General features: G+C 49.0%; 2 protein-coding genes across 2 annotated transcripts; one reads left to right on the top strand and one right to left on the bottom strand.

Annotated features, from left to right (window-relative positions):
• Positions 1–268: 268 nt before the first annotated feature.
• LOC306956600 (olfactory receptor 14J1-like) lies at positions 269–18,575 on the top strand (the record flags this gene model as incomplete). The annotated part of the gene is made up of 2 exons (XM_079547875.1): positions 269–1,150; positions 18,492–18,575. The coding sequence occupies 2 exons, from the start codon at positions 269–271 to the stop codon at positions 18,573–18,575; spliced, it is 966 nt and encodes a 321-aa protein (XP_079404001.1).
• Positions 18,576–22,340: 3,765 nt separating this feature from the next.
• Positions 22,341–23,324, bottom strand: LOC306956575 (olfactory receptor 14J1-like; the record flags this gene model as incomplete). The annotated part of the gene is made up of 2 exons (XM_079547851.1): positions 22,341–22,670; positions 23,031–23,324. 2 exons carry the CDS (start codon positions 23,322–23,324, stop codon positions 22,341–22,343), a joined length of 624 nt encoding a protein of 207 aa, XP_079403977.1.
• Positions 23,325–24,287: the final 963 nt, after the last annotated feature.

Genomic DNA, 24,287 nt, shown 5'->3' on the forward strand with positions numbered 1-24,287 from the left:
TACAAGATATGAAAACAGCTCTGAAGAGCAAAATATGCAGGAAGCATGGTAATGATTAGGAAATGAGAGCAAAGTAAGAGCTACACAAGCTTCTACATACAGAATAATGAATCTCATGAAATTAAACACAAATTATGGAGTGACAAGGACATTTTCCTATGAGGAAGGAAAGCATTTATCCTGTGTTGGGAGGAGTGTCCCTGAGAATGGTCTTGACTTGTCGTTATCTTCTGCATTCTGAACAGGACTCCATGCCCAGGAACTGCAGATGCCTAACAGCAGCTCCATCAGCGAGTTCCTCCTCCTGGCGTTGGCAGACACGCGGCAGCTGCAGTTCCTGCACTTCTGGCTCTTGCTGGGCATCTACCTGGCTGCCCTCCTGGGCAACGGCCTCATCAGCACAGCCGTAGCCTGCCACCACCGCCTGCACACCCCCATGTACTTCTTCCTCCTCAACCTCGCCCTCCTTGACCTGGGCTGCATCTCCACCACTCTCCCCAAAGCCATGGCCAATGCCCTCTGGGACACCAGGCACATCTTCTACGCAGGATGTGCTGCACAGATCTTTTTCTTTCTCTTTTTCATCTCAGCAGAATATTGCATTCTCACCATCATGTCCTATGACCGCTACGTTGCCATCTGCAAGCCCCTGCACTATGGGACCTTGATGGGCGGAAGAGCTTGTGCCAGCATGGCAGCAGCTGCCTGGGCCACTGGGCTTCTTTATGGTCTGCTGCACGCTGCCAATACATTTTCTATACCCCTCTGCCAAGGAGATGTCGTGGATCAGTTCTTCTGTGAAATCCCCCAAATCCTCAAGCTCTCATGCTCAGATGCCTATCTCACGGAAGTTGGGCTTATTGTGTTTAGTATCCTTGTCTTTTTTGGGTGTTTTTTATTCATTGTTGTGTCCTATGTGCAGATCTTCAGGGCCGTGCTGAGGATGCCCTCTGAGCAGGGACGGCACAAAGCCTTCTCCACGTGCCTCCCTCACCTGGCTGTGGTTTCCCTGTTTCTCAGCACTGCCATGATTGCCTATTTGAAGCCACCCTCCATCTCCTCCCAATCCCTGGACCTGGTGGTGTCATTTCTGTACTCGGTGGTGCCTCCAGCAGTGAATCCCCTCATCTACAGCATGAGGAACCAGGAGCTCAGGCATGCAGTAAGGAAAATGATGCCCTGGTCACATTTTAGCAGAAATAAACTTCTCATCTGTCTCTATAAATATCTCACAGTCTGTTCCATTACAGGCCTGTATTCTGTTTTTTACTGTTTGTAATTATTTTTTATTTATATTAATAGATGCATTTTTCTTAGCTGTTCATATATATACATGTGTGTGTAATTACCATTAGTGGTTACCATGTTCCTAAACACGTGTTTGGATTCCAGCAACTCCGCTGAGACATCTCACTGCTCTCTTTCTCCTGGATCCCCTATAAATTCTAGGTCAGTGCTGACTCACAGCCTGTGTTCCATCTCTGTATCTGCAGGCAAATGAGATGCCAGCAGGCTCCATGGAGCTGAAATAGGCTGGATTCGCAGAAGGGATCAATGTATTAGCATAAGGACCAATATATTATATGATCAAAAGGAATCAGAGTGTGGTCATCCTAAATCTTCCCAGTTTAGCCTTGCTTGGTGTGTGAACAGCTCTGTTTTTATCAATAAACACATTTCACAGAAGCACTGAAATCACTTTTTTTGCCTCCACCAGGTGCAAGGACTTGTTCTTCAGTTTGGTATAAACGGTTTGCAGTTACTGTGCACCAAGATAGGAAATTGCTAATTATGGCAAAACAAGCAATGGAAGTTTTCCAAATTGGGGGAAAAGAGCTAAAAGGTGAGCCAGGGTGCATGGTGATGAAGAGGAAGATGAAATAAAGGGGAGGAAGTAGGTGCTGTGAGAAAGAGGACATGCGTTGCTGGGGACTGTTCTAGGGGCACATCTCTGTACCACTGCACGCATGCTGCCCCACACAGTGCCTGCACTGAGCTGCCAGGGGCTGCCTGTGGGATGGTAGAGCCGGGCTGTCCTGCAGAAGGGAAGGCACATGGAACCTCATGCTGCAGGGCTGGGACCTCAAAATCACCTGGAACTCACAGCCCAGCTGCACTGTGCTCACCTTGCCTGGCTCCCAGGTGCCCCCTGTGCTGCTCTGTCACTGCCCCTCCTCAGCAGAACGGGGGAAAAACACGGTTCAGCAATTCCTGAGTCGTGGCATAAAGGTGCTTTATTCTTTCCTTGCTTAAAACCCCATGACAACAAATGGTGTGTGGTAATGGCTATGGATCAAATGCAGGGTTTTGTTGTTGTTGTTGTTGTTGTTTTTCCTTCAGACTTTGGAGCAGCTATTGAACGCAGTGTCCCTCTCACCTTAAAATATTACATGAAACTACACCTAACCCACGACACATGTGACTAATATTTTATATAATTTAGATGATTTCCAACACAGAAATCTGCTCACTGTTAGGATTTCACAACCCTCTTATTCCTTACCTATTTACTCTAATTGAAGTGGTATGCTATATTTGGATTTCAGTTTTGTCCTCTCACGTCCTGAACTTTTTTCTTTTTTTTTTCCCCTAATATTTAACAGTAACTTCCCAAGTTAACTCTGTGTACCAATTATTTCTGTTCTTTCTGCCAGACCCAGTGTGTCATGTCACTTTACTTCAGGTAAAGATTCACTTCTGAATGCTTTGATTGTGTGCTGAACTCCAGACCATTCCAATAACAGCTCTCTGGATCCCAAAGTGAAGGTTGCTAAGTTACAGAAGCACACTTATCTACCAGGTGCCAGTTGTCAACAAAGCAACAATCTAATAAACAATTTCTTTGTGTGTGCTGTAAAAAGATGCGTTTTGCTATAACACAGCCTTAGTCCTGAGATTTACTATGTTTTCTTTAGCTCAATATTTTAATGATCTAAATGAGAAAGCAATATTTTTCCAGAACTTCATTAAATGTTGTATGGTCAGAATGATAATGTGGATGCTTTTTCAATACATCAGTTACACAGACCCATACAAAAATCTACCTGGACTGTTGAAAGTCCTTTGTCATGGTCCCACATCAGATCCTTATCTCTGTGGAGAGATATGTGAGATGGATTTGAAGGGCTGCTTCCTGCTCCGCCCCGAGGAGCACAGCAGGGAAGTGACCCGAGTCCAGGGCCCGGGACTCAGGCCTGCAGCCTCCCCTTGCTGTGCAGAAGGGTTCTTCTCCCGGGGTCCCGTTTTGGGACCGGCAGAGCAGTGATCTCTTCACCTTGACGGGAAGGCGGCGGGACCGGACGCACTTGAGGAGGGCTGATAAGTGCCAACCTGAGGGATGGAATTGACGTGAGGAAATCAAACTCTATAACCACAGAGTAGTTCTAAAGCAGGTGTGTTTAATCAGGGCGATGCACATGCTGGATGCAGAAGGGATATTGCCACCTAGCTTGCATACTGCAGGGCAAAAAATGCACGTACTTAGAGAGCAGGCTGCTTACATATGCATTACATGTCCAAGCATAGGCTGGTTTATTACACTGAGTCACAAAAATGATTGATATTTCCCCCCCCCTCCCCTTCCTCCCCCAGTCCCGGTTATTTTACACATACAGTCTATGTGATGAAAGTAATTGTGCTATTTTCCTGGACTTGGTTTAGAATGGTGGACACTTGGTTGGTTCTGGTTGGTCGTCTCATCGACCACAACTCCTTTTAACTACCTTCTGCTGCTTCATTACTTTGTGATTTTACTGTCTGAGCCTGCTACCTTGAGTTCCAGAGATTGGATAACTAGCGATGTTACTTGGAAAAATGGGAGAAACGTTGCCTGCACTGAATCTGTAGGAAAGCATCTGTTATTGGCAGCAAGAACCTGGCTTAGCAAGGTCAAATCTGCAGCTGCTGATTCAGCACCCCATGAAGGCGCATAACCTTGAACCAAACTTGTTTTCTTTAACTAAGGCAACCTGGAGTAAAGTGTAGCAAACCCAGAGAAAAGTGTGAGCAAACCCAGAATAAAGTGTGAGTACACTTGGTGTAGAGTGTGAGTAAACCTAGAGCAAAGTGTGATTAAACCCGAATTAAAGTGTGAGTAAAACCCAGAGTAAGGTGTGAGCACACCCTTACTAGAGTATGAGTAAAACCCAGAGTAATATGTGAGTAAACCCAGAATAAAATGTGAGTACACTTGGTGTAGAATGTAAGTAAACCTAGAGCAAAGTGTGATTGAACCCAAAGCAAAGTGTGAGTAAAACCCAGAGTTATGTGTGAGCACACCCTTAGTAGAGTGTGATGAAAACGAGGAGTAAAGTGTGAGTAAACCCAAAGCAAAGTGTGAATAAACTTGAACTGAAGTGTGAGTAAAACCCAGAGAATGGTGTGAGTGCACCCTGTGTAGCGTATGAGTAAATGTGTAGTAAAGTGTTTATAAACCAGGAGTAAAGCGTGGGTAGACTTAGAGTAGAGTATGGGAAGACACTAAGTTATGTTTAGCAATATCGGGACTAAACTGTGAGTAAATGTGGTGTAAAGTATAAGTAAACTCTGAGTAAATGAGTATAAACTTGGAGTAAAGTGTGAGTAAACCCAGGAGTACAGTTTGAGAAAAAGCCAGAGTGAAGTGTGAGTAAACCCAGATTAAAGTGGGAGTAAGCTAGATGTAAAGAGTGAGTTGAAGTGGAGTAAAGGGAGAGTAAATGCTGGAGAAAAGTATAATACCAGTGCAAAGTATGAGTCAAACCTAAGTGTGCATAAACTCAGAGTAAAATGTGAACAAACCTGGAGAAAAGTGTGGGTAAAACCAGGAGAACAGTGTGAGCAAACCTTGAATAAAGTGTGAGTAAAACTCAGAGTCAATTGTGAGTAAAACTCTGAGTAAGGTGAGGGCTCACATGGAGTAAAGTGTGTGTATATCTGGAGTAAAGTGTGAGTAAATTTGGAGTACAAGGTGAGTGAGTCCTAATTAAGGTATGAGTAAAACCCAGAGAAAAGACAGAGTAAACCAAGAGTAATGTATGTGTGTCACGGAGTTCACTAGATCTATCTATGCCCGTGACAGGGGGGCAGTAGGCCCGTGGGGGCCACCTGGCCCCCAAAAACAGGAAGGAAAAGGGAAAAGGGGTAAGGAGATGGGAGCTGGGCACATGGAAAAATAACAGAGCAGCAGCAGCAACTTAAAGAAGAAAACTTATGTTACTAACTATGATACCAGAATGCAAGATAACACAGTATAATAAAATCTAATTTAAATTGAAACTAATAAATCAAATACAATTGGAAAGAGTTTGAGAGAAATTTCTGAGAAACCGAGCACTCCCTTCTGCAGACAGTGTGCGAGCAGAAAGGCAGGGCCAGAGCCTGTAACTTCTGTGACATGTCTTCCTCGCTGGTCGTGAGGTTGAGTATTAAGTCTTTAATTACCCTTACTTTGCTTGATGTTCTGATGTGGAATACCGATAGCAGAAATTACAAAACCATGACATTCCGCCCCTTATTCTACATCACTACATCATGCTGAATATATATATATATATATATATATACAAAAAAGCAATGATTAAAATGCATTACACACATATGTCTATATACATATATATACAGAGAACTGCTGATTGCACTTCCCCAACATCACATCCCCTTGTGGTACACACTGAACGTCCCCATCTTTTTTGCATCAACCACCAAGTGGACCCAGATCCCTGGGCAAAAACAGTTCCACAGAGAGGTTTGCCCTTTCCAGAGGATGGAAAGACTCAAACTGCTTTTCCAGCATGTACTTTGCACATACTACCGTGACTTTATCTCCCTGTATGGAATGTAGGGATCTGGATTGGGTAGGACCATCACGATTGACAGATTCTTGAGTGTTGACCAACAAGGTGACTTCTGCCAAATGCTTCTCCCAGTGCTTAAATGTTCCGCCACCCATTCCTTTCAACACAATTTCTAACAACCCATTGTATCGTTCAGTTTTACCAGAGGCTGGTGCATGGTAGGGAATATGATAAATGCACTCAGTGCCATGTTCTCTGGACCAAGTGTTTAGAAAAGAATTTTTGAAATGAGTCCCATTATCTGACTCAATCCTTTCTGGGGTGCTATTTTGCCACAGGACTTGGTTCACCAGACCCAAGATGGTGTTTCGGGTGGTAGCATGGGGTACTGCATATGTTTCAAGCCACCCAGTGGTTGCCTCCACCATGGTGAGCACATAACACTTACCACTGCGAGATCGTGGCAAGGTGACAGAATCAACCTGCCATGCCTCCCCATATTTGTACTTTTGCCATCGCCCTTCCTCCCAGAGAGGTTTCATCCTCTTAGCTTGTTTAATTGTGGCACATGTGTCACAGTCATGAATAACCTGTGCAATAGCATCCATAGTTCAGTTCAGTCTCTAGCCCATTTGCATGTTGCATCTCTTCCTTGATGGCCCGAGGTCTCATGGGCCACTGAGCTAGAAATAATTCACCCTTGTTTTCTGCCAGTCCAGGTCTATTTGAGCCACCTCAATCCTGGCAGCTCGGTCTACCTGATGGTTATTTTGCTGTTCTTCAGTAGCCCAACTCTTGGGCACATGAGCATCTACATGGCGCACCTTTACAACCATATTCTTTGTTCGGGCAGCAATGTCTTTCCACAGCTCAGCAGCCCAAATAGTTTACCCCTTCTTTGCCAGTTGTTTTGTTCCCACTGCTGTAACCACCCTCATAAGGCATTTCCCACCATCCATGACTTGCAGATGACATCACTTTGGCAGGAGGTGTCTATCTGCCTGGGGGTTGCATGGCCTACAGAGGGATCTGACAGGCTGAAGCCAATGGGATGAGGTTCAACAAGAATGAATGCCAGGTCCTGCGCTTAGGCCACAGCAACCCCAGGCAACGCTACAGGACTGGAGCAGAGTGGCTGGAAAACTGTGTAGAGGAAATGGTCCTGGGAGTACTGGTAGATGCTCAGAAAAACATGAGCCAGCAGTGTGCCCAGGTGGCCAAGAAGGCCAATGGATGCTGGCTTGTCTCAGAAATAGCACTGCTAGCAGCAGTACGGAAGTCATTGTCCCTCTGTACTCAGCACAGGCGAGGCCACACCTTGAGTGCTGTGTTTTTGGACCCTCACTGCAAGGAAGACACTGAGGCCCTGGAGCACGTCCACAGAAGGGTAAAAAGCTGGTAAGGGATCTGGAGAATAAGTCTTATGAGGAGCAGCTGAGGGAGCTGGGTTGTTTAGTCTGGAGAAGAGGAGGCTCAGTGGAGACCTTATTGCTCTCTATAACTACCTGAAAGGAGGTTGTAGTGAGCTGGGGGTCGGCCTCTTCTCTCATGTGACAGTAATACGATAAAAGGGAATGGCCTCAAGTTGCACTGGGGGAGATTCAGGCTGGACGTTGGGAAATAACTACATTACCGAAAGGGTGGTCAGGCACTGGAATGGGCTGCATAGGGAGGTGGTGGAGTCACTGACCCTGGAGGTGTGCAAGGAACATTTGGACGTTGTGTTGAGGGACACAGTTGAGTGAGACCTATTGCTGATGGGTGGACAGTTGGACTGGATGATCTTGTAGGTGTTTTCCAACCTTGGTGATTCCGTGATTCTATGACCTCCAGACCCATGGTGATCAAACTGGCAGAAGGAGCTCACCCTGACCAACATCAGGCAGTACTGCTTGCTCTGCAGATTACCACCTGCCTCATCTCTTCAACTACAGTAGTGTCTCTCAGGGAAGTCAGATGCAGCCCCACACTCCTCTCCAGATTCTCTGATTAAATCACAAGTAGATAACTATGCTATGATGAGCAAACCATGCTATCTACCAGTATGATGACAGAATCTTTCTTTCCCACCGTTCCCTTCCCTGCACTTGAAGCAGCAATCTGCTGATCATCAGAGGGCTTCCTTTGCCATCAGAAGGTGTCTGTGGTCATCTGAAGGCTTCCTTGGTAGTCAGAGTGTTCCACTGACTGTCAGAGATGTTCATTAACTGACAGAAGACTTCATTAATCAAGAGAGAGTGTCACTGGTCATCAGAGGGCTTCATTGATTATCTGGGGATCTGAGGTGTCCATGGGAAGGGATATGCAGACCTTGTTTTGGGGGTAGGGGAGTTAAGGAAAAGGAATGAAGCAGATCCAAAGGAGGGACAGGTGGCTGCAATAAGAGAGGGGTTAAAGGAGGGTGACGTGGTCACACTCCATGCTCCACATGGAGATGTGGAGAAAAGGATGAAGGCTTTGGAGAAACTGGAAGCTGGAGCAGAGAGAGAACAGAGGGAGGGTATTGAGGCTGCTTAGCAGCATGAGGAGCTCCATCCTTTAGGACTCTGGAGCAGATGATGAGAGAGTGGGGAAGCCCACAGGGGTGTAGGACATGCTGTGCATGGCATGGAGCTCAGGATCTCTCCCAGCACTTTGAGGTGGCCACTGCCAGGCAGGAACAGATCCGAGTGGTCCCTGCTGAGCATGAGAAGAAGAACACAGATACACAGAGAGAAGCTTTGCTGAGGGCTTTATTGATCATCAGAGGGTGTCAGTAATCATCAGGGTCTTCATTGGTCATCAGGGGGCAACATTGGTCATCAGAGGGCAGCAGTGGTCATCAGAGGATGTCAGAGGGCATCAGTGGTGAAGAGAAGCCTTGTCCCTGCAGGGTTTGTCCCCAAGGACTTAGGGCAGGAGGAGAAGGACTGGCAGCACCAACAGGCCCAGGGCAGGATGTGGGTCCCCTTGGGACAGCAGCCACAGCCCCTGTCCCACCTGCACAGGGACCCTTGGCCATCCATAGGGCACCCTGAGCTTGCTCCTTCCAAATCCCCTCCTCTGCACCGCCCCATAGAGTGCAAGGGAAGGTATGGAGGTGACAGTGCCCAGATCCCCCTATAACAGGCCAGGGACAGTCCCCTCCATACCATCCAGTTCCACCCCTGATGCCTGGTCCTCAGAGCTACAGGACACCAGACACCAAGGGTCCCCCAAGTGCCCTGTGGGGTTGCAGGTGTCCCCATGCTGCTCACCTAGACACGCAGGGCCACGCGCCTCACACGTGAGGGATTCTCCTCTCCTCTGCTGAGCACGACCTGGGGTGAAAGGAGGTGTTAGGGACACACCGAGGGTACCGGGACAATGGGACATGCTGGGACACACTGGGAGCACTGGGGAAAATGGGACACACTGAGATACCCTGAAGGTGCAAGGACCCATTGTGGGCACTAAAACACCGTGGCCAAGGCAAGGTCCTGTAGCCTGCTCAGCCCCAACTGCCCCCCATTGCCTCCTTCCCCTGCCCATTGACCGCCCACAGCAGCAGGGAGCCCAACAGAGGCCTTGGGGCACCAGGGGTGTCTCCAAGTCCCAGGAAAACAGAGAGGACAGCAACACACCCCAGCCCCATCCTCATTCCAGGGTCACCCCTCAACTTACAGGACCAGGAATGTCAACGGCGACAGGTGGAGGTTGCTGGGGAAGAAGAGCCAAGGGGCAGCCATGAGGGAACTGTGAGACTGGGTGTCCCCACCCAAGTCCCCTGTTTGTCCCTAGGGCTGCCCCTAACCCCATGGCTGCCAAGGTCTGCGTGCACCTCTGCCCATGGAGGAGCCCAGGATGGGGTTGGACATAGGGACAGGGCAGGAGCTTGGGGGGCCCCAAGTGGGGGGAATAGGGGTGCCAGGAGGCTTGGGTGTGCCAAATGGAGAGGAATGGGAACCTCAAAGAGAGGAGAATGAGGGAAAGTGAAATAGAGGGGATTGGGGACCTAAAGAGATGATGAGAATCAGTATGCCAAAGAAAGGAGATTTGTTGGTGCCAAAAGGATGGGATATGGGGACGCAAAGAGCAGGCATTTGGAGCCCCAAAGGGAGGGGATTTGGGGACCCAAAGCAAAGGGGACTAGAGTACAAAGGGAAGGAATTTGGATGTGCCAAGTTGAGGGGTGGCCTCTGCCAGGCAGGGACAGACCCCACCTGTCCCTGTAGAGCTCCTTGCAGGGCCACCCTTGGGTGCAATCAGTGTGGCTGCCCAGGCACTCACCACAACAACTTCCGAGTCCGGCACTTGCACAAGTGGCTGTGGGGAGAGGAGTAGGAAAGAGAGTGAGAGAGACCTTGGCATCGGGGACCCCCATGGCCAATCCCCTCCAGCCCCAGCCCACATCCCCCATGGATGCTTCACCTGAGCTTCCACTGTGCAGCACAGGGCAGCGAGGAGCATCACGAGGCTGAGCGCAGCTGCCTTCATCTTCCTCTGTGCTCTGGGAGCTGGGTGAGTCTGCACGAGGCAAGGGCTGCATTTATCCTCCCAGTGTCCCTCCCACAACCCCCACATGCCCCTGGGTTTGGCAGGCTCCCTTGGCACAGACCGACCTGGCATGCAGTCATCCCCTGCCCCAGGGCACAGGAGGGAGCCAGGGATCAGCGGAGGAACACTGAGTGCGGGGATACCCATGGCATTGAGCCCAAAGCTCCCAAGTCCCTGCACCCAGCACACCCCCTCCTTTCTGTCACTCAGGACCACCCAGACGTCGTCCCCATATCAAGGCTTTGTCCAAGGACTCATCCCTGACTTCTCTTGAGTCCCATGAGGCAGCAAGGTGTGGGGCTGATAGTTGGGGGAACTGGGGACACAGCATCTGCGGACACTGGGAAGTGAGAGGGCAACTGGGATGTGGGCAGTGAGGAAATTATGGAGATATTGGGAAAGCAAGGGGACATGGGGATATGGGGGCATAAAGATACAGGAGCATCGTGGGGATATCGGGCATGAAGACATGGGAGCATCGTGGGGATATGGGGACATCATGGGAACATGAAAAGATCATGGCAATATGGAGACATCATGGAGATATGGGGAAGTGGGGATGTGAAGCCAAATGGGAACTGGTTGTTGGTAGGGAACTGGAAGTGCATAGATGGGCAGTGGCGACAGGTGGGTGATGGGGACACCTAGACACAGAGAGGCTGGCAATGCCCACTCAGTGCCTTTGTGATCACGGAGGAGGTCAGGAGTGAATAACAGACCTGGGCTATGGCAGACAGGTTTCCTCTTTATCTACTGCTGCCAAACACAAAGAGCATGACTTTTGGAATCATGGAATCTCAGAATCGTGGAATACCTGAAGTCACAGACTCATGGAATCAATGAGCCATGGAATCATAGAACCACAGAATCACAGCACCGTAGAATTACAGAATCATGGAATCGTTTAGGAGGGACGAGACCCCTAAGGTCATGTCAGGAGATGTGCCATGTATTTTCTGCTCCCTTTAAACAGACAACATCAAAAGTCACCATGTTACATCCAGAAATCCGTATTGCATATGTGACACAGCAGTAGTGCTGCCTCTGTCCATGAGGACAGTTGGTCATTCGGACACACAGGCAGGGAATCCAAGGCTGGGGGTCAAAATTGGCATTCTGTAGTCACCAGCTGTGTGCCTGAGCTTCAGCAGAACAAAGGTGTCCTATGGGTTTTGTTCCTGTCATGATACAGCCTCCTGGATAAAGTGAAGCTTGTTTTATCCAGATGAAAGGAAAGAAATAATAGAGCACTGATTAATGGCAAACAACTCAAGGATTCTTCAAGGAAAGGTGATGTGCCAATATGAAGTGCTCCATTTGACAGAATAGCAGCTGGTCACAGCTTCACGGGGCATTTCCCATAAATAAGAGAGCTGTTGTGGGTTATCTCTGAAAAGAGCACTTCAGTGTTTGCTTTGGGAATTGCCCAGAGAGCAGCCAGCTGGAAGAGCTTCCTTGGGGCTGATTCTGCTCTGCGCAGTACTTGTCAGAGCTTATCAGTGCTGCCTTATTCACTGTATTTAAATGCAACGTGGCATTTTTCCTACTCTGGAGTTCTTTTGGAAAGAACCAATGAATTGTCCGTGCTGCCATCTCTGAGGAATGCTGACTGAAGTGAGTAAGTTTCTAAGTTTCTAGGATTCCAGGATTCTGGGTTTCTAAGATTCCAGGATGGGCTCCCACGGCCACACATACGGAGTTTGGCCATGCATTATGAGAACTCATGGCTAGACTAGGGAGTAGTTCAGGTTTTTTCATGCAATAGATTGCAGATTCTTTGGGTCTGCCAGTGACAAGCACAATCTACAAAGCACGTGAACTCCACAAAATATAGATATTTTTTCTTACAGTCAGCTTGCCAGGCTCCCCTGGTTTTACTGACAGATACGGCTGCAGGTCACCTTGCTCAGGGAACTGTTACGGCAGGGATTTTGCAGTGCATTCCCCCCTGGAGGTTTGTGTTCACACAAGACATAGAAATGTCAAGAAGTCACCCCTGGTAAATATTTAACGAGACCCCACAGCAAACAAGACCCCACCCTGCGGAGCCCAGCCTGCTCACCATGCTCCTGGGTCGCTGCGTCCCCTGGTGGCCGCCTTTGTATCTGCGGGTGAAAGGTGAGAAGGGCCCCAAGTGAAATTGAAAAGGCAAGAAGGCTTCAGAACGAGTGAGAATAAGGAGGGGGAAGGGGGAGAGTTAGAGATAGTTTATAGCAGTAAGACTGTAGAGCTTGTTAGAAAATGAGGGATGGCAGATGCTGGGTCTGGGATAGTGAGGGGGATGAAGGCCATACTGATAAGGTTTGAGAGCAGCCTGAGGACATTTGGCAGGGAGTTGATGAGATGTCCACAGGGCTAGAAGAAACCAGTTTGGGGGGATGCCCCCCCTGAAAGGTCAGAAGATTACAACGAGAAAGGTCAGAAGCCTTTGTGAGGAAGACAAAAAATCTTCATCCCACAACCCACTGCGCACGTGCAAGAGGGGAGAGCCTGAATGCTAGTGAACTCTCGGGGGTGTAATGAATATGGATCCTAATTCTGGGAAAACTATTGATTATGCATGAGTTTGGCCTATATCTGTAGCACCATTTTTCCAAATGGTGTGCAATTTAGGTGGATCTATCCCCCTTGTACCCAGCATGCGCACAGCACTGAATAAACCAGACCTCCTTTGTAATCTTACTTGGGTTACAGAGTTTGATTCCGCACATCAATACCCCAGTGTCTGACTTGCAGCCCACATCTTGCCTTCTTGAGAGCAGCATTCTGTTCCTGCAAGCTGTGTCAGCTTTCCAGCCACTCCTCCCCAAGCCCATAGGGTTGCCTGGAGTTGTTGTGACCAAAATGCAGGACCTGACACTTGGCCCAATTGAAATCAAAGTTTGCTTTGGCCCATCAATCCAGGTCCCTCTGCAGTGTCCTTCTCCCTCAGGCAGATCAACGCTCCCTCCCAACTTGATGTTGTCTGCAGACTAACTGAGAGTGCACACAATCCCCTCATCAAGATCATTAATCAAGATGTTAAATAGAAGCGGCCCCAGTACCGAGCCCTGGGGGACACGGATTGTGACCGGCAGCCAACTGGATTGAACTCCACTGACCAGAAATCTTTGGGCTCAGCCATCCAGCCAGTGTTTCACCAGTAGAGCATACGGCCATCCAAACAGTGGGCAGCCAGCTTCTCCATGAGAATGTTGTGGGGGACAGCATCAGAGGCTTTCCTGAAATCCAGGAGTGATATCATGCCACGTGGGAGGAAAAGTGCTGCAAGTCACATGGGGCCAATGTGAGTAGAAATGGGGTGGGGAAGTTGAGGAGGACATTTGTCCACACAGTGACAGGGCAAAGCTCATTAGGGGACATCCTGGGTCATTATCACATGCCAAGTGCTGTCTTAGATTCTTGTTTAAACTGAAAAATAAGTAAATAAATAAATGGGAATCTTAAAAGCCCATTGGACTCTTCCTCTCTAAGCTCTGTCCAGATACCTCTCCAGTTTGCTGTACAAGTTCTGAACACCTGAAGAAGATGAATGGAGGTGACAAAGAACAGAAGGGTTCTTCGTGTTGTAATGGATCCCAGGAGGCATTTGCTGCTGAATCCATCAATCTCCAGTGCACAGAGAAGAGAAGATTGCACAAAGTGCTCAGGGAGACCAAGCCAGAAGGAACAGTGAAGTTTCTTGGAGTATTAATGGGCCCCACTGAGGGCCATTCACAAGCAAGCTTCCCCAGGGACTTGATAGAGCAGAGAATTGGAAGCCATGATTACAGGCAGACCAAGGCACTGGGATGGTGGCTGTGATGCTGAGAAAAGCTTCCTTTGTCTTGTGAAGCAGAAAGGCCAAGCCCTGATCCCCAGAGCCTTGGCAGGGAGATCCTGTCCCTCCTGCTGGCTCAGGGCCTTTCCTTCCTGGGGCAGTGGGATGGAGGTTTGTGTGATGTCAAATGAAAGAGCAGGGGACAGCAGCTGCCAGACTCTGCATGGGGTGCAAGGATGCCGTGAGGCCCAAGTCCCATGTGGGCAGTGTGTCTCATCCCAGGATGTGGGATGTGAGAATATCCCAATCTGAACAAGCAGTCAACCCCAATGAAACTTTGAACTTCAGATCTCCCATTTCTAGTGCTCTCCTTTGGGCAGGCTCTAATAGTTTTACATCATTTATGTTCTGAAGTGCCCAGAAGTGCACCCAGTGCTCCAGGTGAGGCTGCAGCAGTGCAGAGCAGATCAGGACAATCCCTTCCCTCACCCACATGGCAATACCATGCTCAATGCACCCCAAGAGACAGTTGGCCTTGCTGGCTGCCTGGGCACACTGCTGACTCACGTTCAATTTCATGTTGACCAGGACCCCCAATCCCTTTCAGTGGGACTGCTCTCCAGTGTCCCATATCCATTGAGTGTCTATGTCCAAGGTTGCCCCTACCAGATCAGGCAGAATCAGGCACTTGTTCTTTTTACACTTCATGTGGTTGGTGCTTACCCAGTTCTCTATCTTGTCCACATCCCTCTGCAAGTCCTCTCCAACCTCATTGGAGGCAACAGCTCCATCCAATCTGGTAACATCAGCAAACTTGCTCAAAACATCTTCTAGTCCTGCATGCAAGTCAGTGATTAAAACATTACAGAGAACTGGCTCTAAAATGGAGGCCTGGGGAACCCTGTTGATGACCATCCATCAGACTGATGGAACCCCATTTACTGTAATTCTTTGGTCTGACCCATTGGCCAACTGCTCACCCATCACATTATGTTTCTGTGTAGCCGTATGCAGGACGTTCGGCCCAGGAGGATACTGTGAGAAATAGTATCAAAGGCTCTCCTGAAATCCTAAAGGATAACCTCCTGAAGGATAACTGGCTTCCCTTGGTCAACTCAATGAGTGATGTTGTCATAAAGGGCCAGTAAGTTAAACAGGACCTTCGTGATCTAGCATTGCCTGTGACCAATGACAGAATTGTCCTTCAGGTGTGTTTCATTAACTCCTCGCACCATTTTCTCCTTAAGTTCACCAGTCTTTGAAGTGAGAATGACAGCTCTGTAATTGCCAATGTCCACTTTTGTCCCCTTCTTTAAGATTTGCCATCTTCCTGTCAACTGTCTAGGGAACTGTCATGACCCTAGACTTCTGATGCCATTCAAGTGAGAGCACAGAGCACACTAAGGTGTCATCAGTGAAAGAATGCAGATGTGTCCTAGCTTTGTAATGCCTTGAACTCCAGAGTATGTCACAGGTGGAGCAGAGAGGAAGATCTGGCTCTTCTGCTGTGAGCTCATCCATTTGGTCAGCAGAATAACACCACATGCTCCATGGGGACAGATGCAAAAAGCACAGTGTGTGCCCTAAGCACAGGGCTGTGGTGGCATTTAGGATGGCCAAGAATACCTCCCTTCTGGCCCTCAGCTGATGCTCAGGAAGGAGATGTCTGTCTCAGAGATTTGCCACCACAGCTTACAAGCACCAGCACACAGCTGGGATCACCCCAGGCACCTTGGGCATCACTGAGTGTTTGTGTGTTTAAAGAGGGGAGATTTACTTCACCTTTTAGGAAGAAAATTTCTACTCAAAGGTAGTGGACCAGGTCGCACAATGTTCTGTGTGCCCCATCCCTGGAGGCACTCAAGGTCAGGATGGATGGGATTCTGGGCTGCCTGATCTGGTGGCTGGACACAATACCTATGGCTGGAGACTTGGAACGAGGTGATCATTAAAGTCCACCCCAACCTAAATGATTCTGCACTGCCTCAAATGAATCGCTGCCTTGAACGAGGAAGTCAAACTCTCCCTGTTCTTCTCTGTGTGTTGTTTTTATTGTTATGGGTCTTTAGCCAAGGTTTCCAGATTTGGCATTTGCTTCTGTAATCAAACATCAAACATCATTCAGTATGAACGACTGTGCTTTTGGAATCCTCTGGATGTGTTGCTGAATAGAGCTGACTTTGAAGTACGTTCTGCACTGATTATCCTGCTGCCTTGCAGGAGCTGTCAGCTCAGGATGGCCATGGAGATCTCCAGGGAGAGAAAGAAATCTCATCCCCTGCTGCTGAGCTGGGCCAGGCTCCTGGGACACAGGGAGCTCCTACAAGTGGGCAGCGCTGCAGAGGCAGCTGTGCCCAGGAGAAGCTCCAGTGCAGCACATAGCAGGGCTGGGTAAATGATCTGCAGGTGACATGAGGACAGAAGGGAAAGGAGAGAGAGATTTCAGCATGTGTACACTGTGACCAGGCTGTGAGCTCACTGAAGAAGCACTTCTCACAGCCCTTAACAAGGTAAGTCTCTGGCTGCTGGTAATGCAGCTGCTTTTACTGGAGGGACCGCTAAAACTTGGACATCTCATTGCAGATCAGGCTGCATAAGCTCTGTTTCTTTATCATGGAAATAGGTTTGCTCCAGCTGAGGGCTTCTGTGCTGCAGCATCAGAGCACAGCACTGAGGGCTGCGTGTCCCAGGATGGCTGCAGGCTGTGCAACTGGGGCTGCAGCCGGGTGCCCAGGGCTGTCCTGCAGAGCAGGTCCCTGCTGTGCCCCAGGGGCTGTGTGCCGGGGCAGGGGCTGTGACATCTGCCAGGCTCAGCACTCAGCCTGCCTGGGGAGCTGCCTAGGATGCTGTTGGGAGACGTGTGGGGGGAAGGAGCCCCCCGGCAGGGCAGGGCAGAGGCCTTTTGCTGCCACAGCTGCTGCCTGGGGCAGGGGGATCACAGCTTCAATGCACCACAGGGTGTTTCCAAGGTTGCTTAGCAAGAGGAGAGAAGGCAGGGATTTTCCATTTCCTCTTGCAAGGGATGGGGGAAGTTCTGGGAGCAGAAATCTGAAAGGAGCTGTGAAATATAAATGCATTTCTGCGAATCCTGAATTGTACCTTTCTCAATGTGCCGTCATATCTCCTCAAGTGCTTTCAGCCTCTCCTCTCCCAAAGGACAGCACCAGCTGAAATGATTGCCATTTTGTGCAGACATGAAGAATGCACTTATCCTGCAAACAGGCAGATTTCTCTGAAACAAATTAAAGTGCACAGAGGTAGGGATGCGCACTCTGAGTGCAGACTAAGGAAAGATATGAAACAAGGAAATTGCTCATAAAAGGAAAAGATCCATGAGGCTGGGATATGATTAGGAAATGAGAGGAAAGTAGGAACTCCTTAAGCTTCTAGTTCTTAAGGGATGGTGAAGCTCAGGAAATTCAATTCAAGTTATGATGCTAACTGAACATTTTCCTAAGAGAAAGAAAAACTGTTGTAGCAGAAGTGTCCCTGAGAATGGTCTTGACTTGAGATTATCTTCTGCACTCTGCACAGGACTCCAGGCCCAGGAACTGCAGATGCCCAACAGCAGCTCCATCAGCGAGTTCCTCCTGCTGGCGTTGGCAGACACGCGGCAGCTGCAGCTCCTGCACTTCTGGCTCTTGCTGGGCATCTACCTGGCTGCCCTCCTGGGCAACGGCCTCATCAGCACAGCCGTAGCCTGCCACCACCGCCTGCACACCCCCATGTACTTCTTCCTCCTCAACCTCGCCCTCCTCGACCTGGGCTGCATCTCCACCACTCTCCCCAAAGCCATGGCCAATGCCCTCTGGGACACCAGGCACATCTCCTACGCTGGATGTGCTGCACAGCTCTTTTTCTTTTTGTTCCTGTTATCAGCAGAATATTTCCTTCTCACCATCATGTGCTATGACCGCTACGTTGCCATCTGCAAGCCCCTGCACTATGAAACCCTTTTAAGCATTAGAGCTTGTGCCACCATGGCAGCAGCTGCCTGGGGCACTGGGGCTCTCTATTCTCTGCTGCACACTGCCAACACATTTTCTCAATCACTGTGCCAAGGCAACGTTTTGGAACAGTTCTTCTGTGAAATCCCCCAGATCCTTAAGCTCTCCTGTTCGAAACTGGGCCTTGTTATGGAAATTAGGCTTCTTGTGGCTAGTATAGTTCTTTGTTTCGGGTGTTTTGCTTTCATTCTTTTCTCCTATGTGCAGATCTTCAGGGCTGTGCTGAGGATGCCCTCTGAACAGGGACGGCACAAAGCCTTCTCCACGTGCCTCCCTCACCTGGCTGTGGTTTCCCTGTTTCTCAGCACTGCCATGGTTGCTTACCTCAAGCCCCACTCCATCTCTTCCCCATCCCTGGATTTGGTGGTGTCATTTCTGTACTCAGTGGTACCTCCGGTAATGAACCCCCTTATCTACAGCATGAGGAATAAGGAGCTGAAGAATTCTCTGTGGAAACTAATGGCCAAATGTGTTTTGAAAACAATGAACTGCCCATCTATTTCTATACGTGACTTGTAATTCAAATTTTAACTTAATCACGCTGTCTTTTTTTTGGTTTATGTATTAATTTGTTAAGTGTTATTTTTTGAATGTTTTATTTTGTGTTTTATGTATTCTAAACTTTTTCACTGAATCTTCATTACGCCTATTCATTCTTATCCAGCTTGTACCTATGTAGTGTAACCCAGACACACTGTACATGAGGAACCGGGCTCTCTGTGAACCTTATCAAAACAAAGGGCATGCAGTGACTTTGTCTGTCTTCTTTCCTGAGAGGCATTTCTGGAGCTGTTGGGTCAGTTGTTCTCACAAACCCATAATCCAGCAGGAAGCATACGGCTGTTAATCCAACTGTGTGGTGACTTCAGCCTGCAATAGCTGACGGGCCATCCCTTGGCTCCTGGCTGGGATCTGTGCATACAGGATCACATCTGCAGTGTCCCTGAGAGGCTGACAGAAAGTGCCAGGTTGACGTGTTGCCTGTGGGATCCTCTGTGCCTGAGCACCTGGTAGAGCCATAGAGCAAGAAGTTTGTGTACGGGATTGTGATGGCTCTTCTGTGTGAGTTCACAACTGGATAGCAGGAGGGACATGACTTGGTCTTGTCTGTCCATGAAGCTGGCAGGTGCCTTGGAAGATGATGGTGAGGTTCCTTCTTCTCAATGGCACAAGAAAGCTGATGGGTGGCGTTTCCATGAGGAAATGATTTCCAACACGATGGAGTTGGTAGCAGAAATGTGCCAAGGGAGAAAAACGCTCCCTCACAGTGCAGCTTGAAAGTCAGAGACTGGGCATGAGGAGGAAGAAATGTCACTGGAAGTGTTATGATGTGGGACCATGCTGAGGGATCACTCCATGCCTCTGTGTTTCAAGGGGCATTCAGAGAGGCCTGAGAGACAACAGTGAAATGATTGCAGTGCCAGGGTCAGAGCAGGGTGCAGAGGAGAGGTGGGTGTCTGCAGACCACAGGGAAACAGGGGCTGGGCTGGAACAGCATAGGAAAGCCTGCAGAGGAGAAGGCAGTGGGTGCTGGTGAGGATGGAGGGCTGCAACATCAGTAAGGTTTTTGTCCCCTTGCTTATTCTTTGTGAGGGGATTTATTATGCTTATGGTAATGGGGCCTCACTGCTGCCTTGCATCCCTGTGCAGAGGCTGGCAGGTGTCACACTGTTGTCCTTCACATGGAGTACAATCTGCCCCACCACACCAACCCCAGGACAAGCCCTGAACTCATTCCCTCATATACGGTGAATCTCCTATCCAGTGTCTGGATGTCAGGCCTTGGCCCTTCTCCTTCATCAAGCAAACCAAGAGATTTCTCAGCACAATACCTTACATAACTGTAATCATTGCCTCCAATTACCGGCTCTAACAAGTCCAAGGGAGGCTGTGCTGGTGATGTCCCTTAGTGGGCCACAGTACTCCAAGATACTTCAACTTTTCAATCCAATTAACTTTCTCCTCTCAGCACCTGAGGTTCATAGACCCAGCATCAAATGTACCATGGGTCTCTCTGTAGTACAGAAATTTGCAATGAGCCATATCAGTTCCATAATGTCCTAGAAGTTGGAGAGGTTTCATAATGTAGTAAAGGAAGGAGATTTCAAATGGATGTTGATCCAGAGAGTCTCCTAAGGAAATCTGCATAGGCAGGAGAAGCAATTGCTTGAGGTCTGACACAGTACGGGCAACCTGACTGCTCACCTCCCCAGGCCTGACGTGTCTGCTGCATGCCACCTGGCACTTGCATCACTTTTCCCTATACCAGAATTCTCCACTGAAGTCTGCAGCTGGATGGTACAGTTCCTTTACACCATTCCTTTACCTGCTTTCCTTACAGAACTGTCTGCACACAGGCACATGAAGTTGCTTCCTACTTTAAAACAAACAACAGTAAAGCACGACATGATTTCCCCAACAACAGAACACACTCCTCAGCCATATCTCACCAGTATGGTTCACCTTCCCAAAAGAATAAGTACTTTACATAGGTAGATAGGAAATGATAAATATTAATAGAAAACAGATATTAATTGAAAGATAAATGATAAGGAGCAAAACTCCACTGTGTGATCACAAGCATCCCATGCCATCCCCAGAGGTCCCAGATGTCCTGTCTTGGACAGGCAGCTTTCCGAGAGGACCTGCAGGAGAGCAGAGCCCTCTGGAAGCTGTAGATGGGATTTGGCAAGAGGATCTCAGGGCAGTACACTGCCTATAGTTGTCTTCGTCCCTGTAGCTGCAGCTCAACCCAATGCTCCCCAGGCAAGTCAGTGGATCCCTGGGAGTGACCCAGTGCTGAAATGGCCACTGAGAAGCCAAGAAACTGATTTACTCTCAATGAACACAAACATCCATGAACCACTTTGGGTCATCAGTGTCAAACTCAGCCTGAAAGACTCAAGTACAGGAGATGAAACCCATCACATTGGGAAAATGTCCCACCAGACTATGGAAGTTAAAAAGGAACAGTGTGAAATGACCATCAGGTCAGTCCTCAGAGGAAGGGTATGTAAAATTTATCTACTACAGAGGTGGAGAGCAAAAAGCACTCAGTTGTAACTCAAATAACTAAAGTGTGTTCATGCTGGCCTGACAGCAGCTCCCTGTTCCCTCCAGCTTCCCTCCCCGTGCTCCCTGCAGGACCTGAGCTGGTGGAGCTGCTCTGCAGGGCGAGGGAGCTGTGGTGCCCTGGGACACCGGGCTGACCCTGTGCTGCTCAGGGTGGGAAGCAGTCCCAGCTGGATGGGATCTCTACTGCTGAGTCCCTCTCCATCTGCCCTGCTGGCTCAGCAGCACCACTGCAGAGCCCTCATTTGCCTGTGGGCTCCTCAGGTTCCCCTGTTTCTTTGGATCAGTGGTCTGTCATTGCGCAAGGAATTATTCTTTGCCTTACACTTACACTGTCTCTTACACTGTCCCCGGAGATCCCCTGGCATTTCCAGGCTGCTCCAGATTCCTCTCCAGGACAGCGTCTGCCATCAGTCCCACAGCAGCAGGGACAGTCCCACACAGTCATGTTCAAGACCAGTTATGTTTTGGTGGGCCATGTACAACCAAGAAGGGAGCTCTCGTCTGTCCTTTGGTCCTCTCTGATCACCCTGGCACTCTGAACCATGCAGAACCCCTGGAAAGCAAGAGGACTTTCCCGAGGGCAACTCCTTGGCTATATTCCTGGCACCGATTTGGAAGGGGTGTTCAGTCCTCTGGCCTTGCCCTGAGCAGCCCCTTGTGTTACAATGGTCTCAGCAGGGAGGCCAGCTGAGGAACAGTGCTGCACACTGCCTGCCTGCCTGCAGCCACAGGGATGCCGCCACAGAGACAACAGTGCTGTCATCAATTGCACCAGAACTGACACAAATGCAAGGACACAAGAGAACAGTTGGGAACATAACGAGTGCAGCACTGAAAAGACCACGTCCTGTTGCTGCCCAAGGCCGTGGCTCCAGGGAAGCCTCAGCATAACTCAAAGGCAGCAGAAAGTCCCCTCCAGTCAGTGACGGACATCCCTCAGGGACACTGCTGCTCCTTGTGCCATTTGTGTCTTAGATCATGAGCTTCTGCTGATGATCCAGACTAGATGGGAGGCAAAACAAATGATCCTCTGCTGATTTCTTTATCTGTTCATTGAACCTGGTTCCTTAAGTACAATAGGTTCAAGACATGGAAGTAAAAATAGGTAAACATAAAGACTGATGATGAATATTATATAATCGGAATTAAGTTCATTACAGCTATGAAAAAAAATAACGAAGAAAAAATGTAAACATCACATAAAATAAATCACACTTTTCCTAACTTTTTTGCAGTCTTGAGGGTATGATGAACATCGTTTTGATGGGCAAACAATGCATAATAGAGTACTTTCCTGAGGGCACCCTTGAGCTCCTGATTCCTCATGCTGTAGATGAGGGGGTTCAGTGTTGGAGGCACCACCGAGTACAGAAATGAAACCACCAGGTCCAGGGATGGGGAGGAGATGGAGGGGGGCTTCAGATAGGCAAACATCGAAGTGGTGACAAAGAGGGAGACCACAGCCAAGTGAGGGAGGCATGTGGAGAAGGCTTTGTGCTGTCCCTGCTCAGAGGGCATCCTCAGCACAGCCCTGAAGATCTGCACATAGGACACAACAATGAATACAAAGCACCCAAATAAGACAAGAACACCAGCCATGATAAGTCCAAATTCCCTAAGGTAGAATTCTGAGCAAGTGAGCTTGAGGATCTGGGGGATTTCACAGAAGAACTGATCCACAGCATTGCCATGGCAGAGAGGCAGTGAAAATGTACTGACAGTGTGCAGCAGGGAATAGAGAAGTCCAGTGCCCCATGCAGCTGCTGCCATGGTGGCACAAGATCTCCTGTCCATCAAGGTCCCGTAGCGCAGGGGCTTGCAGATGGCAACGTAGCGGTCATAGCACATGATGGTGAGGATGGAATACTCTACACAAAAGAAGAAAAGTAAAAAGAAAACCTGTGCAGCACATCCAGCGTAGGAGATGTGCCCGGTGTCCCAGAGGGCATTGGCCATGGCTTTGGGGAGAGTGGTGGAGATGCAGCCCAGGTCGAGGAGGGCGAGGTTGAGGAGGAAGAAGTACATGGGGGTGTGCAGGCGGTGGTGGCAGGCTACGGCTGTGCTGATGAGGCCGTTGCCCAGGAGGGCAGCCAGGTAGATGCCCAGCAAGAGCCAGAAGTGCAGGAGCTGCAGCTGCCGCGTGTCTGCCAACGCCAGCAGGAGGAACTCGCTGATGGAGCTGCTGTTGGGCATTTGGTTCTTCTAGGCACCAGGACCTGTTCAAGGAGGAAAAAAATCAAGGACAAGTCTTTCCATGTGGGGAGTGTTCATTCAGCTCCATGATGTGATCCACATTTCTTGAGGTCGAGTTTGCCATGAGGGACTGTGCACTTTTTATCTCAATGATGCAGACTTGTTCCTGTGGGAACATGGGAACATGGTGATGGTGCGGGGTCAGGCTTTCTTTTCAGAATGTATTAGATAAAATCACTTCTAATGCAGCAGTGCTGGTTGGCATCTGAACATGGATGCCAAAAATATGTGGGTCAAAAATAGAAGTTCTAGGGATCGCTTTTTCCAAAAAATTCTCATCCTGCTCACCATGCCTAAGGAGTGCTTGCTGAAGTCTGAACAGCTGTAAGATGTGAAAGGAAAAGGGATTTCACTGCTGCTTAGCACAGGGTTGCAGACTAGGTTTCTTTCCAATTGCTCTGAGCTTGAGTACTTTGCAGATGTAAGACGGTTGCATTCCTATAAAATTCTGAAGTCAGACCAGCTCAGAAAACAGGAGTGCACAGCCCATCACTGTGTATTCACCCTTTCTCAATGTACTCCAGCACTGACTCATCACCACACATCTTGAAAATGACACCTAACACTGATTTCACCAACCCTATAGCATTTGCATATTGCACGTCTCTGCTTCTTCCCTGTACTTTGTTCTCCTGACCACGGGAAAAATTTTCAACCTGAAGGTCAGCTCACAGCTCTGAAGAGATTTCCTCTTCTCCCATCTCCTCAGGGAGATGTGTCCTCATGATGGAATCTCATTAAGGGAAAGCCAGCTCCTTTCCAGCCACACAGACTGCATTGCCCACAGCCCCAGGCAGTCCCTCTCAGCCCCTTTGCACTGCAGAGGGTGCTGGACACATGCCTGGGGAGATGCTGCTCTGCTCTGCTGGAGCTCTGCCTGCACAGGAGGTGGATCATGCAGCA

Source organism: Tetrao urogallus, assembly GCF_951394365.1.
Source record: "Tetrao urogallus genome assembly, chromosome: 32".
NCBI lineage: Eukaryota > Metazoa > Chordata > Aves > Galliformes > Phasianidae > Tetrao > Tetrao urogallus.